Genomic DNA, 15,078 nt, shown 5'->3' with positions numbered 1-15,078 from the left:
TATTTATGTTCCAAATGCGGCACAGGCTTTAGCATAAAATGCAATAAATATGAACCGTGGTCCAAAACAAACTGGGTTACAGGAAAATATGTTTGAGATATTTGAAAGCTGAAACAGCAACAGTGTGTCTTAATTTCACCTATTCTTGTACCCAGTTGATTGTGAACTACTGTATAGATTTTAATATTCTTAGAAAACGACTTTCTGGCAGATTTCATGGGCGGCTCTTTCCCACACTCTTGATCCTTTGTATCCGGGCCCCAGATGTCCCCCTCCCCTCCCACCCTCTAATGTGCCACACTTCCATTGTCCCTGCTGCTCTCTGATTGGCTGTTGAGTGTGGGAACCTCTCTCCAGCCCCAGACCCACACATTACCCTGCAGGCGGAGGGGGATAAATAGGGCCGGAGGGAGCGAGCTCTTCAGATACCGACCACTGTGGGTTCACTGCAGAGACCCCGCTCTTCACCCCCCACCGGGCAAGATGGCGCCTTTCAGCGCCGAGAGGAAATATGAAGAGGAGCGCGAGGAGAGAGACATTAGAAAGGTAAGACTCTGGAAATTAATGTGCAAGTCCAAGATGCCTATTTCTGTTGTACTATAGGGAAATTATACAACTTTCAAAGCAGCGATGTATATGTAATATATTAAGTAGCAGCGGCTTTTTGTTTGCCTTATGAAATTAGTGTAATTCTAAATTAGTATTAACATTTCATTCAACTCGTATTACAATGACTTAACCGCAGTCAAATTTCAAGACTTTTTCTAATTCAATAACAAATCCACATGTTGCCTCTGCAGCTTCGGAAGCCAGCGGTGGAGAAGCTGAGGAGAGATCGCATCAACAGCAGCATTGAGCAGCTGAGGATGTTACTGCAGAGAGAGTTTGAGGAACATGAACTTCCGCCCAAAGCAGAGAAAGCGGATATCCTGGAAATGGCCGTGACGTACCTGGCCCAGCGCGTGCAGACACCGGCACCAGGTGAGAGGCAGTAAACTAAAGGGTTAAACGGTTGAGGGTGCAGCAAAGAGATCAGGCGGGGGGAGGGAGTCATATTTGGGGTTATGACATCAGGGTCAGAGAAAAAAATTAAGATGCAACCATCAAGAATAGGTGGGGTGGTGGTACTCAATCTAGGCTTATGTCTTTTTAAAAGTACCTAGTTTAAAGTTTTCACCTGTATACCTCCGCCCCCCTCGCCCTATCTCCAGTGCCATTAAATAAGCTATGATTGGAACACACGAATATTAACAGTTCTAACTGACTTCTGACTCCAAAAATACAAAGTAGAAAACAATTTACAAAGATTCAGAGCTGGCGACAGTGTATTGCATGCCACAGTCCTAGTAGATCTGGTTCTATAATAGAAAGTCTGTTCTGTGTTGTCACTTCCTGCTGTGAGACTGTCCAAACATTAACCCCTCGTCTCTCCCTGCAGCCGCGGCCTCCAGTGAAGGTCACTCCCGGTGCCTCCAGGACTCTCTGCTCTTCCTCTCCGTCCACGGAGCCCCCGCAGAGACCCGCATGAAGCTGCTGCGGGCCCTCCATAGACCTGCGGCTGCAGCAGAGGCGGTGTGTCCTTCTCGGCCTCCGTCCTGTCCCAGCAGCACTAAAGAGCCCGCACAGGACAGCCCCAGAGCCCCGTGGAGACCCTGGTAATGCGGGGGCCGCGGCCTGGACTTTTCTTCGGACTTCTTTAGAGGCCTCGGTCCTCTCTGCGGAGAATATTCATTCTCGGGTCTGGAGCGCGCCCTGCTGGGCAGGGGAGTGTACTGCACTCCAAGGAGTGGAGTGAAGAGAGTGTATATCCTCACAGGATGGACAGTGTTTCTGTTATACCCTCACAGAATGGACAATTTATGAATGTTATATCCTTAAAGGATGGGCAGTGTGTACACTATATCCCGATAGTATGGATAATCTGTAAATATTATATCAGTATGTGACTAGTTTATCTTTACAGGATGGACAGTGTCCATACTATACACTCACATTTGAGCTATCAATATCATATCTGCATAGGATGAACAATGTCTGAATATTATCCTCATAGAGTAACATTATGGCTAATATGACCTCATATAATGGACACGGTGTGAATATTATATCATCATAGGATTTATGGGGTGAATAGTATAGCTGGTAGGATGGAGAGAGTGAATACTATATCCTGGTAACATGGACTGTGTGTGAGTAATATACCCTCATTTGATCGAAGTTTTCCTCATAGGAGGGACTGGTCGTGAGTACCATGTTCTGGCCAATGGGCAGTGTGTTGTATTATTTACACTCTATGGTCCATGTGTGTTTAACAGACACTTTTCTTAGCATTTGCATATGATATGATTCTGGATTATCTGACCCACCTTGTGATTTGGGGTAATGATGTCTTATATCAGTTTTGATCTGTATGTATTTTAATGGAAAATGTATCAAGGAAATGACATCCCTTCTATGAAGGCAAAGTGTGTTCCTGTACTTTTGGAAACAGAAATTATGTCTTAAAAATGTATGTGACAATGTACACATTTAGTATGTTTTCTACGTATTAATTGCCTTTTAAATATCAGTGTTGATATATCTGTATTTTCAATTGAAAATGATTGAGTAACAAACCCTGCTTTCTGTGAAGGCAAAGTGTGATTCTGTAGTTTTGGAGCTATGTGAATTTTCTCTGAAAAATGTATGTGACAATGTGCACATGTATTGTGTACTGTCCAAAGCTTAAGATTCATTGTTGGTGAATGAAAAGGAGGAAAAGTAGTACCAAGTCTTCATTTTAGAAGCAGTCTTGGCGCTCTTTGTATAACACAATGTTGTGTTGTCTTTTATAAAGATATTCAGTGTGGTGAACTCTCTGACAGATTCGTATCTCAGTGTCTGAGCATGTATTAGGTATTCTACAATGGTTGTAGGGATGTGATTATCAGTGTAAACTCATTCATGTTACTGAATGAATCCCAGGACACAGCACCTGTGATGAAGACTTCACTGTATCAGATGTAAGAATGTCTTGTGTTTATCCTCTTGTCTCAGATAAGACATTTCTGTGACATTGTGTCTCTGCACGTGATTGTTCCCTGTTCTTACTAAAGGGACTTGTTGCACTCTGCGGAGATGTGACCTGTTCAAAGACAGAGCTCAATAAAGTAATTCGATATTAACAACTTTCTTCAGTGTTTTGACTTTGATGGCTGCCTGTTTACAATTGCTGTTCATTCTTAAGTAATGTACCCTCCCGATCACGGCCACTGTATGGGTCAACGTTCACACCAGTGAACTCTGGCACCACGGGGAGGCAGGGGCGCTTTAAAGGGAGGGTGGGGGCCACACTGGTGGCACCTCTATGGTCTCGTAGGCTTCCACGAGCTGCCAGTGCTGCTGTAGAGTCTCAAGCAATCATTCACTGAAGCCAAACAGTCCTGTTAAAAACACGGAAGTACCTGTACTGTTTCCTAAAATACATTGAAGTGTGGCTAAGAAAATGCCTGTAAAGCCCCATGAAAAACTGAGCCGACTTGCCGAGTAGCACCAGTGGTACCCATTAAAATGATGCCACGCCCACTGAAAAGAGCCAGCGTAGGCCTCTTTAAATGTGCAGCTGTGCTTTTCAGATGTGCCAGCAGAGTTCCGTCAAGACCTGACAGTTCGACGGAGATACAGCGCCCAAAACCCCCTAGGGGTGACAGTGTAGCGCTTTACAAATGCTGTTTAATTGAATGATTGATTGATCAAAGGCACGGGTGGGGGATACAGGAAACCGAAGAAGACAGGTCTCCAAAAGATCGGACATGCACATTCCGCAAGTTCTCCTCTTCCTACCATTCAAACCGGTTCTTTCCAGTACCAGAGAACCTGACATGAAGGAACTAGATAATAGTTGGTGGGTGGAGTGGAGGGCGTGAGGAGTGTCGGGTGGAGGGTGGTTCTGAAATATGACACTGTTAGCCCTTTAAATCAGCTATTCCTGCAACAGGTAAAGTGAAAAGCTTCAAACCTGCAGCTGGTGAGGGGTGGTGGAGGGGTAAAAGGAGCAGGTGTGCAAAGAAAAGAGGGTCATAAAACCGTGGTATGAAATGGATCATTATGAAGTAAAAAAAAAAAAAAAGAGGGCGGAGAGGGATACAGGTGCCCCAGTGGCACTTACTGCTGAGGCGAGGTGTGTCTGCGGCGAGTGTCACTATGGCACTCGCCGCAGCTGAGTCGAGGTGTGTCTGTGCGCCCCACGCACCCTGAGTCCCTGACAATACCAGGCATGCGCGGTCTGCGGATGAATCACGCTCGTGACGCAGGCCCTGGGGCTGCCGTCTCCCAGAGGTTCCCACACTGTAGCAAAAGAACCAAGGCACGTGGAGGTGGGAACCTAGTCTGAAGAGCAACACAATATTTCCCTATATTTATTTTTATATTAATGGCTGATTAAGAACATTGATACAGCGCCCTCTACCCCGAGGGGAATCTTGGCGCAGCTCCCACCCACTCCACGAGTGTGCTATTAACAACCCTCCCCTTCCCGCTTCCGCAGCAGTCACCTGCAGCAACAGGCATGTGAGGGGTGGCGGGCAGAGATTTATCCTCTCTAGACTCCGACCCCCGCGCCCCCACCTCCCGCCCCCTCACATGTATCCCAGACCCGTGGTCTGCTGGACGGGCTGTGACTCTGAGGCTGGGGCCGGAGACTCCCGGAGGTTCCCACACTGTCGCCCATTCATCCTCTTCAGAGGGTACAATAGAAGCGCGTCACACAGAGGCCTCCGGCTCCAGGGAATCTGACCCTCCCCACCCCCACGGGGAAATCTGTAAATCAACCCCTGTGGCACCATCTGGGAGCAGCCGACGACAGCAGCGACATTCAATGGGCAGCCGCTCCCGGGTCTGCGTTCTCTGTACTCGCACTTAAATTTCACTCAAGGCCTCAGTTTTACTGGTTTTCTACATATTATCGAGGTTTAATATTGTTCTGCAAATATATCAGCCATAATATCGATTACCAAGCTAGGGTCAGGTTAAGTATGTAAAGGTAAAAGTCAAATTTCCTGTTCCTAACTCCACGTCGACGTACCTTGATGATGTAAACATATATCTTTATGGTAGACAGATGTGGAGTAAAGAGTATTAAGTCTGTGTTCTTGCATCCTTTTTCAGTGTAGCTCTATGCTGTTTGTGTTATGGTTTCTAGGATGGGCAAAGGCAGCATAAAGTGTCCTCTACAGCATATACTATTTTAACCCTATATTTTATTTAGGTTTTTGTAAAGATATAATGCCCGCTTTATTATAAATAGAGGTAAGCCACACTTTTCTTCTGGAAACTACCTTTCCATTGCCATTTCTTTTAGCCTTATCTTAAATATGTCTGTACAGTGGTTACATTGTGCCCTACTTACTATCAGCACTTACTTTTGGGAACCGGCGGGACTCTTATTGTCATCCCGCAAGCGTAAGTGCGGAAACTTGTTGGTTTATTTTTGCCAGTATTCAGCCACAGGACTCGTTTCACAGTGAACATTTGTTTCTACATATTTTGTAGGGAATTCACTGTTGCAACAATGTATACAATTTGGGAGGCAGCTGACTCCAAACTCACTGTATCAGTGAGTGCTCACTCACAGTCCCACTACTAGGCCCACGAGCCAGACCCCGCTAGGTGAGAGTGACCCTCTTATTCATTACTGATTCAACAGTGGCGGCTCCTCCACTATGGCGGAGGTGCGTCGTCTCCCCGTCCAGCACTACAAAAAATTTGAAGAATAAAATGGGTTTAAAGCCCGTTTTATCATTGTTTTACTTTTCCTTCTGCCGAGGCTTGGGGACAGGGCTAGGGTGGTGACAGGCTGGGTGGGGAGTGCTGGGCACTGCCATCACTGGGCATGTGGGTTTGGCCGGCTGTCTATGGCCGTCCAAACCCATATGCGCAGTGAAGCTCTCTCCAACCACGCTGCGTTGCTGGGTTGGAGAGAGAGCAGGCACTCCCAGTCTGTCCTGGAGTGCAAATCCTTGGCGCTCAGGCCAGTGCTGAAGCTGCTCTCGCATGAGACCATATTCAGGTATGTCCGCAGGGCAGGCTGGGAGCATGTGTCTGCCTGCAGTGAAACGGAGCACAAGAGCGCAACACAATGCTGGAGGGTAGCAGGGCAGCAGGTACGTTTTGCTGTATTCTTTTTCTGTTTGTTTCGGTCATCTCCTGTCCTCGACCTCCCCCCCTTCCACGTCTCACTAATTTCCCCTAACATGAGCCGCTCCTGTTCCTGAAGGTCATCCTGCAATCCTCTACTCAGTGCCTCTGTTCCATGCTGTATAACATCTGCCCCCGTTTTCACTTGCCAGGTTACCCCATAATTATTGGGTCACACCAGTGGATTTCTAGGTCCCAAAGGGTATTTGTTTGTTTTTCTGAGAAGGGGAAAACTAATAGGTGTCTTTCACTCTTCCCTACTGAGTTATACTTATGTAGAGGAGAGTTTTAGGAATCAGACAATACCTGTCTTACAATTTCTAATCCGCAGGCAGTAACAGAGGCTCTCCCCACCTAGGGAGAGCCGTTGATATGGTGGGTAGCCGTGGGCCAGTGGGAAAGACGGGGTCGTGGTTAAGAGGTTAAGATGTAATGTCAACAACGTTTCAGTTCCCAACAGGGTGTGTGACTATACCTGTAAGATAAAAAATGCTTCCCTCTTTTCTTCCCCACCCCAACACCCCTTTGCCTTCTCCCTAACGTATCCAGGCAACTTCACAGGCATTTGCTTGATTGCTTAGTCCTGATGATGATCCCATAACCCTGTTGGGGTTCGAAACATCGTCGACATTACATCTTAAATCTACACTGTGAATTAAAGATTATGTGGAGTGTAAAATGTCTGCGTTATTGTGAGTACTGCTAATTTGTATCTTCTCTAAAGAGTCAATTTTAAGTCACCTGCCTGTGGTAAGGAAATCGGCTGATTTCCAAATACCCTGTCACATCCTGCTCACTAGTTGTTTATGTATTATCTTGCACTATATTGGAAGGGACCCCTTGAAAGGGACCGCTGTCTCTTAACAACTACTACTACCCTTGGTCCCTTCTGACTAGAAGGGTTCCTTTGTTCCTTTTTCTGAATATGAGGGGGTATATGGCACATATCGCAGGTTTCAGGAAGTACAAGGGTCGGTGGGGTTGGTTCTCCCAGGAGTCAGTAATTTCATTCTTGGGGTACCTGAGGGAGGAAGGGAGACCTGTTTCCTATGCCAAATGCCGTATTGTGGCAATTTCATTGTTTGCAATAATGCTGGGGTACACAGATGGGACAAAAACATTCCTGATGCAAAGGGCTCTGAGGGGCTGGCAGTGTTTGAAAAGGTGCAGATCAAAATCAAGGCGCCCCATAGACACAGCAAAATTGGCAAAGATCATGGGCTCTCTTGATGTGGTACGTAGATCCAGTGGCAGCTGGTGACATTTGAAAGTGGTGAGGCGTAAAATGATAATCATACATACATAATGAATTTTGTAGTGGCACTGACATATTTTTGGTAAGGTGAACTCACTTTGAGCGTTTATACTCAATTTATAGAAAATATGAACGCAAAATTGTCCAGAAATATCTGCCACGCTGTGTGTATGCATCTTTTTTATCCTTTTCAGAGGCCAGTTTCATATAATACAAGCAGTTACTAGAGTGGCAACCTTGCATGAACCATATCGATCAATAAAATGCTAGTGTAGCAGCAAGCAAGATTGGGGGGCCCGCCTAGCTAGCCTAGTAGCAACATTTGAAAAAAAAAAAAAAACGATAACTCTAATCACCAGTCTCTTCTCTTTGTGTGTGACTTTACATCTTGTACATTTGCAATTTTTTCTGTTTGTATCTTTTAACGCATGTAATAATCCTTAGTCCTTATGTTTTGCAACTGGTTCTTATGTAAAGCACTCAGTCTCTACCTGCTGGCAAACCTGCCCGATGTAATGCGATGGCACTGCTGGTAATATTGCACCGTAATCTTTTCAGAAGTGGTCACTGTTACAAAACTATTACAAGCAGTTCAGGATGATTTAAATTGAACACAAGTACCTCGTATTACAGGAAAGTGGGAGTCCCCAGGTACACAAGACTTATAAGCAGTATAATGAAAAATTCCACCATAGCAGAAGGCCAGCAGATACACAGTTTAGTTAAGAAGGTGCACAAAAACCTTGAAAACTACAAACAGGCAAAGCAAAAGGCTGCCATTGTAACTTCTAATACACTAGTTTATTTAGATTTCGAAACAGTTTTAATGCGGGTTTTTGCAGAGAAAAATAAACGCCATAAACTATCTAGTAATATAAGAAACTCGTATGGCATGGCATTACAATGTCCTGTGTGTGCCCCAGGAACTTTCATCCAAGCCAGCTCGATAAATAAACAAAATAATCATAGCTAGTGAAGGGCAAGCATTCTTTTTTTGTGGAAGCACACAATATGTGCCCAATCGAAATATGTAATCCTGTATCCCAACGTGTTGGAGGAGTCAAAGCCCCTCTCTAGTGTTGCACACATTATTGTCTGGCAACAGCTCACTGTCCTGTCAGGCCATAGAAATAATATTTTCTTTTCTTTTCTTTTTGGGCAGCTTTCACTTAGCGTGCCCAATTTGAAAACGTGTTTAGGATTTAAACATCGATGTGTTGACAACGTCGTTACTGCGCAATAGAGCCAAGTCTATTGCACATTATCAGATTGTCTTAAAAGCATTTGAAAACATTCTGAGTGATAGTGTTCTATATCCCAAAATTAAAGCGGAGAGGAGAAGGAATCAATTGTTACCTTGTTTATTTCGATTTATTTTCCTCAGCGCTTCCCTGCCTACAATAAATGGCTGAGGTAAAATTGAATGTACTACATGAGCCATTTATGATGTGATTTAAAAGGCTGTCTTTCATTTCTACCCTGCTGGGAAATATCAGTTGAAAATACCCAGCGAAGAAAACATATATTTTATTCATTGGAAATACCACCGATTGAAGTAATTTAAAAGAAAATGCGGACATTGCCCTTTGTTCCTGATTGATTAGACCTGTCTCTGATCTATGAGATTACAATGTACAACCTATCAATTATATTATGTTCTTTGTACCTGTAACGAAGCATTTCCGTAACCAACGGACTGTGATATCAAGGAGAAAGCTTCTAATTTGCATTTTCTAGCCCAATCTGCCACGTTTCCCTGATCTATACATGACCAGCTACAGCACTCACAAGTTGTCAGACGTTCTGGCACGTCGAACTGCATTAAAAATACAATGAATATAAATATAAAAAACTTACCTTGGCTTCCCGCGCTGACTCCCGACTCGAGTCCCGAGACTGCATGCAGACTCCCGCCGTCCTGGATTTTGAATGTGGGCTCTCGTCATTGAAGGCTGCAGGCAGCCCTTCTCCCTCCATGGCAGCCGGCGCTGATTGGTTCGGCCGGCTGCCCTAACTGCGTCATTTCTCATAGTCTGCATCCTGCAGAACGGAGAGTGGGAGGAAGCTTGGGGGAGCGGCTTGCCCACTGTTGCTAATACTGTCTGTTGGGCAGCCTCTCAGGCTGTCCAAACAGTCAGTATTAACAACAGTGGGCAAGCCACTCCCCCAAGCCACTCCCCCCTGCCCTGAGGCTCGAGAAACCAGGAAGTTCGGCTGACTGCTTTCTCGCCGTGCGAGAAGGGCAGGCAGAAACAAATGGTAGTTATAAATAAATAACTACCATTTGTTTCTGCCTTCTTCTCGCACGGCGAGAAAGCAGGGGGGGCGGCGCCCAAACGCCCCCATGGGAGAACCGCCACTGCGTAGATCATTGGATGAACTTCGCTTTTTTAGGGTGGCATTCTCCCTGGCGTTTTATGGGGCATTAAGGGTGAGTGATTTGGAGGGTGAGTGATTTGGTGGCAAAGAACAAAAAGGATTTGGAAGGGTGGCCTACAGCGGGCAGACATACAATGACCAAATGGCTCCCTAGCGATCACCATTACCCATTCTAAAACTGACCAAGTGTGTATGGGGGGACCACATATTGCTACACCGAGCCCTGGGGAGTGACTGTTGCTTGCTGGGGAATCTAGAATCTTTTTTGGCTCACCGAGTACGTGGTGCGGGAGGCCCTCTGTTACTACATCTAGATGAAACACCACTCACAAGATTTCAATTCACCAGGGTACTCAAGGGAGCTTTGAGTGCTGCAGATTTGGATCCTGCTAAATATGGTTCCCATCCATTTCGTATTGGCGCAGCAACCACTGCTGCAAGTATGGGGTTGGTGGGACAGACAGTTCAAAGGATAGGCTGGTGGAAGTCTGATTGCTACAAGTGCTATGTGAGAGTGAACATGTTGTGAATATCACCTCGTTTGTGTTAGTGCCTTATCTTATTCTCCTATCAATGCAGGTAGTGGAGAGGTGATGGGGATCCAGACGCTGGATGCTTTATTGCCTAAGGTCTACGCTGGAGCAAGAGGCGTTACAGATGTGCTGGTGTTGGGCCATTCCTATGTGAGGCGTGCAAAGAGTTTTTATTTAGTTGGCGGCTATGCTTCACGAGCAAGGAAGGATGGATATCAGCTGACTTTCTGTGGTAAAGGGGCGCTGCGCTTGGCCCACTGGAGAACTGCATTGGACAGAATGTTGCCCCGGAAGCTTACGCTTCCAGGGGTTTTAATTGTACATATTGGAGGCAATGACGTGATGGAGCTAGGTCGGAGAGACTTGTTTGAAGGGATTGTTTTAAAAATGTGTTGGCTGGCAAAGAAATTCACAGAGGGCACAACTGCGTGCTCCAATATTGTCCCGAGGTCGAAGTGGAGAGGTGGTAAGTTGCTAAGAGCCATTAATGAGTTGGCAAAAGGTTGACCCGAGAAATGGGTGAGTTGTTCAGGATGGATCGGTTATCAGCCATACCTCATGGGAGCATTAAAGGGGAACGTTTTCTATTATAAGATGGAGAGCACCTATGAAGAAGGTACCGCAATGTTTTTGGAAAATCTGCTGGCCTGGCTAGGCCAGCATGCATCTTCGGTCAAGGGGGGCCAGATAGTCAGTGAACTATGCTGGCCTGTGGCAGGTGAGGTCAAGATTGGGGGACACATAAGGCCCTTTAAGGCATCCTGTTTTACCAAATGTAACATCTGTATCAATGGAACCTCCAAACGATGCTGCCATCAGGTCGGAAGGATGTGGCAGGGGCGCAGGGGGTTTCTGGGTGGTCGCTAAAATGGTCCTTTACCTATCAACTACCTGCGCAAGCGCATTTGGGCACAACCTTGCACTGGCCGTTGAGGGACGACAAACCTGGGTATAGGGGGTGCCCACGGTAGGTATCCTAAGGGCAGCTGCGCCTCCTGCACAAGAATTTTCAGAGGTTGGAGCCCTCCTCGTAGGGAGGGGAGATGGAAAGTGGGCTCCTCCCATAAGGAGTGACCCAGAAGGGGTCAAAGAAAGGGCAGAGCCAGGTTGATCTTACTCGGAACAGTTACAGGATACTTTTTGTTGGTTACACAGGAACAGACTTGTTATGGTTAGGTGATTCCCATGTACTAGAGTCTCTGTTAAGGCTAGGTCACAAAATGTAAACTGGTCACAAAATGTAAACTGAAATGTAAATAATGTGGTTACTGTGTAAAAGGTTATAAATTGTGTTTTTTATTGAAATGATAATAAATAAGACCAGGGGTCTTATGACCCCTATCCCAAAGAAATAGAAAAATGTACTTTTTGCATTGTTGTGTCATGGGGTTTGGGTAACGGTAAGTATTCACATTCCTGGGACATCGGCGACTCCCTGGGCATGTAGAGGCCAACCCTTACCCCAAAATCAATATACTCACCAAGAGTTGGTATTTTAGGCTGTATGATTACATATACTCTGCTCTTCTACACATTAAGTCAATTAGAATGATTTTGAGTATTATAAACAGCTGTATTGTACACAACAGGACAATGGTTAGATAAGCCTCAATCACATCTCATCACACACACCTAACCTATGAGTCTAATCGCTACCTATATTATAACTAGCTGTCCTGCAGCATTAGTTTTTAATGACATGCCTAGTCATGGAAAGCTTTTCCACGTACTTTAATGTAGCATCAAACTTGTAGTTGGAACTCCATATGTCAGCATTCCTCTTTCAATGGTTATGTATTTGTCTCCCCCCCTAATGTGGGTACATTGAGTATCTCCATTGAGCGCGGATGGGTCTTTTCACCTTCAGCTCCTGTTTTGTAAAACTAGACAGTGAACAATATTTTTTGTTCAAAACAGATGAAGGGCACATAAACTTACTGCTCTTTTTCTTTCTCCTTCCTGCAGGTTGGAACTTGCAACAACATCTCTCCCTTCAGCCACATTTCAGCTACAAGAACATAGGAAAAGGAATTTATCCTTCTCCAGCTTGTTAAGTTGAGCCCAGTATTGCCAAGTGTCACACATCTCGGGTTACACTAACGCACTTTAAGTCACTGTACCGCATTCCTGTGAGTAAAAAGATTGTTACGCAAATCAGTTTATTAAAAAAGCTGAGTGTATTAACTCTTTTCATTAAAGAATCAGCAGTTTTTTGTGAGGCTAAAGTGAGGCAAACAAGGCAGGCAGAGTGGTTCACCCTGATTAGACCGTGTTTAGTTTGCGTTATGCATCGCTGCGCCGGCTGACCTACCTACCTTCCCCGGGCCCTAATTGGGCAGTGTTTGTAGTACCTATGTGCATGCAGCCATAAGGCCAGCTGCCCAGCAGAACACAGTTTACTGTTGCGATGTGGCAAGTGCAAAGCGTTAGTGCTGCTGACCTCGATGAACGAAGTTCCCCAGTCACCTCGGGGCATATTACCAAGGGTGGCGATAGGCAATTATCGCCGCTTTAGCAGCCGTTTTCGTCCGCTAAGCGGCGCTAATTCTATCGCTTAATTAGCAAGCTGTCGCTAACTGATGTTAGCGACAGCTTTTAGGCGATAGCGAGCGGTTTGGGGCCCGCTTTGCATGTCAGCGATATTTATCGCTAATGACATGCAAAGTGGGTGTACCCAACCTGTTAGCGACTGAAAGCAGTCGCTAACGTCGCTATCGCCTATTAGCAAGGCAGGCGTAGCGATGGAAATATTCCCGCTATCGCCAAAAACCAACGCCAGCTCAGACCAGTTCTTAGCCATGTTATCCAATCGGAGGTGGATAACATGGCTAAGAGCATTTCCTCGCTAATGCGTGAATAACGCTGTATTCTCAGCGATATTCACGCATTTCGCCTGATTTTTATCGCTTTTGAGATAAACCTTGCTAATGGCAAGTTATCTCAGCGATAAAAACCGGCGATGCGCGGCGATAAAAATATTGTCGCTTACCCTACTTAGCGATAAATATCGCTATTTGTTGGTAATATGCCCCCTCATTCGCAGAGAGATGGTGACTAAAAGGCTCCGGTCGGCGCAGGAATCCTATTTTTAATTTCAATTCCTGCCACCCCAGGCCACTAAATGAAAGGTCAAGGCATGTCATCCGCGACCTCTTTGACACATGCTGCCTTGCCCTGCTGGTGGGGGGCGCCTGTGGCTGTGTCGAGTGTTGTGTCTAAAGGCGCAGGGCACATCTCTGAAGACAGCATGCCCTCCGCCATGCTGCTCTTTTCACAGTGACTTCAATCTACAGCTCAGCTGCAGATTAATTGCAATTCAGCTCTTTACTGTCTGCACAGAGGAACGTTAGAATCATGAGGTCCCTGTGCCAGCAGTCTGCCCTCTTCGGACTGGCAGCTGTCCAGCGCATCACATTACTGTCTGAGCAGCTGTCTGCAGTGCTGTGGCCAGGGAGGCGCCAATGTCCCATGAGTACTTACCATTACCTAACCACCTCAATGTCAAAGCAATGTAATGAGCCCATTTCCTATTTCTTTGGGTTAGGACTCGTAAGACCCCTGGCCTTATTTATTATTTTTCAGACAACAAAACATTTTTGTCATAACATTGTACACAGTAACCACATTATTTACATCTTGTTTACAAGTGAGACGTAGCCTTAACAGAGACTCTAGCACATGGGAATCACCAACCATAACTAGCCTGTTTCTTTGCAACCAACAAAATATTCCATAACCCTTCCAAGTGAGATCAAGACTGGCTCTGTCCCCTTTCTTTTTACCCCTCCTCTGTCCCAAAGGACAAAGGCCCTCCTTGTGGGAGATCCCCACCTTCACTCTCCCACCCATACTGGGAGCTCTCCCGCCTAGGAAGTTCTTGTGCAGGGAGTCCGGCTGCCCTTAGGATATCTACTGCAGGCACTCCCTACACCCGGGATCCTCATCCCCCCAAGGGCCAGTGCTAGGTTGTGCCCAAATGCGCCTGCACGGGTGGATGATGGGTAAGGACTGCATATCAACGACCGCCCAGAAGCCTCAGCATCCAGGCTACCTCCTTTCGACTTGCTGACAGCACCCTTTGGAGGGTCCACGGATGCAGATGTTAAATTTGGTATAAAAAAGGATGCCCTAAAGGGACCCAAAATGTCTTCCCAATCTTGACCTCACCTGCCCTGCTTAAATACGGCAATTCAAGAGAATGCAATACATTGACTGCTAAGAAAAAAGAACAAAAGGGGTTAAACGTGATATTACATACAATACCTACATCCTGATAAATCACTGAAAAGGAAAATACATCGTTATCACGAAATCCCTCATTGCCCAACCCCTGCCCCTGCAAGCATACCCTTGGGCACCTTGCTCTGGGGATGGCGGTGAGTAAAAACTCTCAAGCCCATGCGGCTCCCAGCAGGGCAATGATTTGGAATGGGGGTCCACTAGCAGCAAGCAGTGCATGGTTGTTGTGGGGGTGGGTGTCTGGGAGCAAAATTACTGTGTCCTCTTCGGCCACGAGCAGGAACCAAGAGACCGGTCTGCCGCCGTTTGGCCCTTTAAATAGTGGTGGGATTTAGTGGCGCAGCCCTGGAAGCACTTTAATGCTTCCGGATCAGCGCCACCCTGGTCCAATCACCGCTGACCTTACCATTGGGTGCCGGGGCGACCACACCCTCTTCCCGTGGATGGCCCCCCAGCTCCCTGCCATATTGTCGGCTCTCCCGAGGGGGAGAGCCTCTA

General features: G+C 46.2%; 1 protein-coding gene across 1 annotated transcript; it reads left to right on the top strand.

The window, feature by feature from the left end:
- The first annotated feature begins 483 nt into the window (after positions 1 to 483).
- LOC144753290 (transcription factor HES-5-like) lies at positions 484 to 1,659 on the top strand. Its single transcript, XM_078641027.1, has 3 exons — positions 484 to 546; positions 801 to 981; positions 1,439 to 1,659. The coding sequence occupies exons 1-3, from the start codon at positions 484 to 486 to the stop codon at positions 1,657 to 1,659; spliced, it is 465 nt and encodes a 154-aa protein (XP_078497153.1).
- The last annotated feature ends 13,419 nt before the right edge of the window (positions 1,660 to 15,078 follow it).

The sequence above is a fragment of the Lissotriton helveticus genome, chromosome 5_1, assembly GCF_964261635.1.
Source record: "Lissotriton helveticus chromosome 5_1, aLisHel1.1, whole genome shotgun sequence".
Lineage (NCBI taxonomy): Eukaryota > Metazoa > Chordata > Amphibia > Caudata > Salamandridae > Lissotriton > Lissotriton helveticus.
This window is presented reverse-complemented; position numbering and strand designations above follow the sequence as displayed.

What these genes read in the sequence shown, in the direction of transcription:
- LOC144753290 (XM_078641027.1), top strand. Translation starts at nt 484, where the DNA reads ATGGCGCCTTTCAGCGCCGAGAGGAAATATGAAGAGGAGCGCGAGGAG. An exon ending in AGGAGAGAGACATTAGAAAG is followed by an intron (nt 547 to 800) that starts GTAAGACTCTGG and finishes TTGCCTCTGCAG; the next exon opens with CTTCGGAAGCCAGCGGTGGA. An exon ending in CGTGCAGACACCGGCACCAG is followed by an intron (nt 982 to 1,438) that starts GTGAGAGGCAGT and finishes CTCTCCCTGCAG; the next exon opens with CCGCGGCCTCCAGTGAAGGT.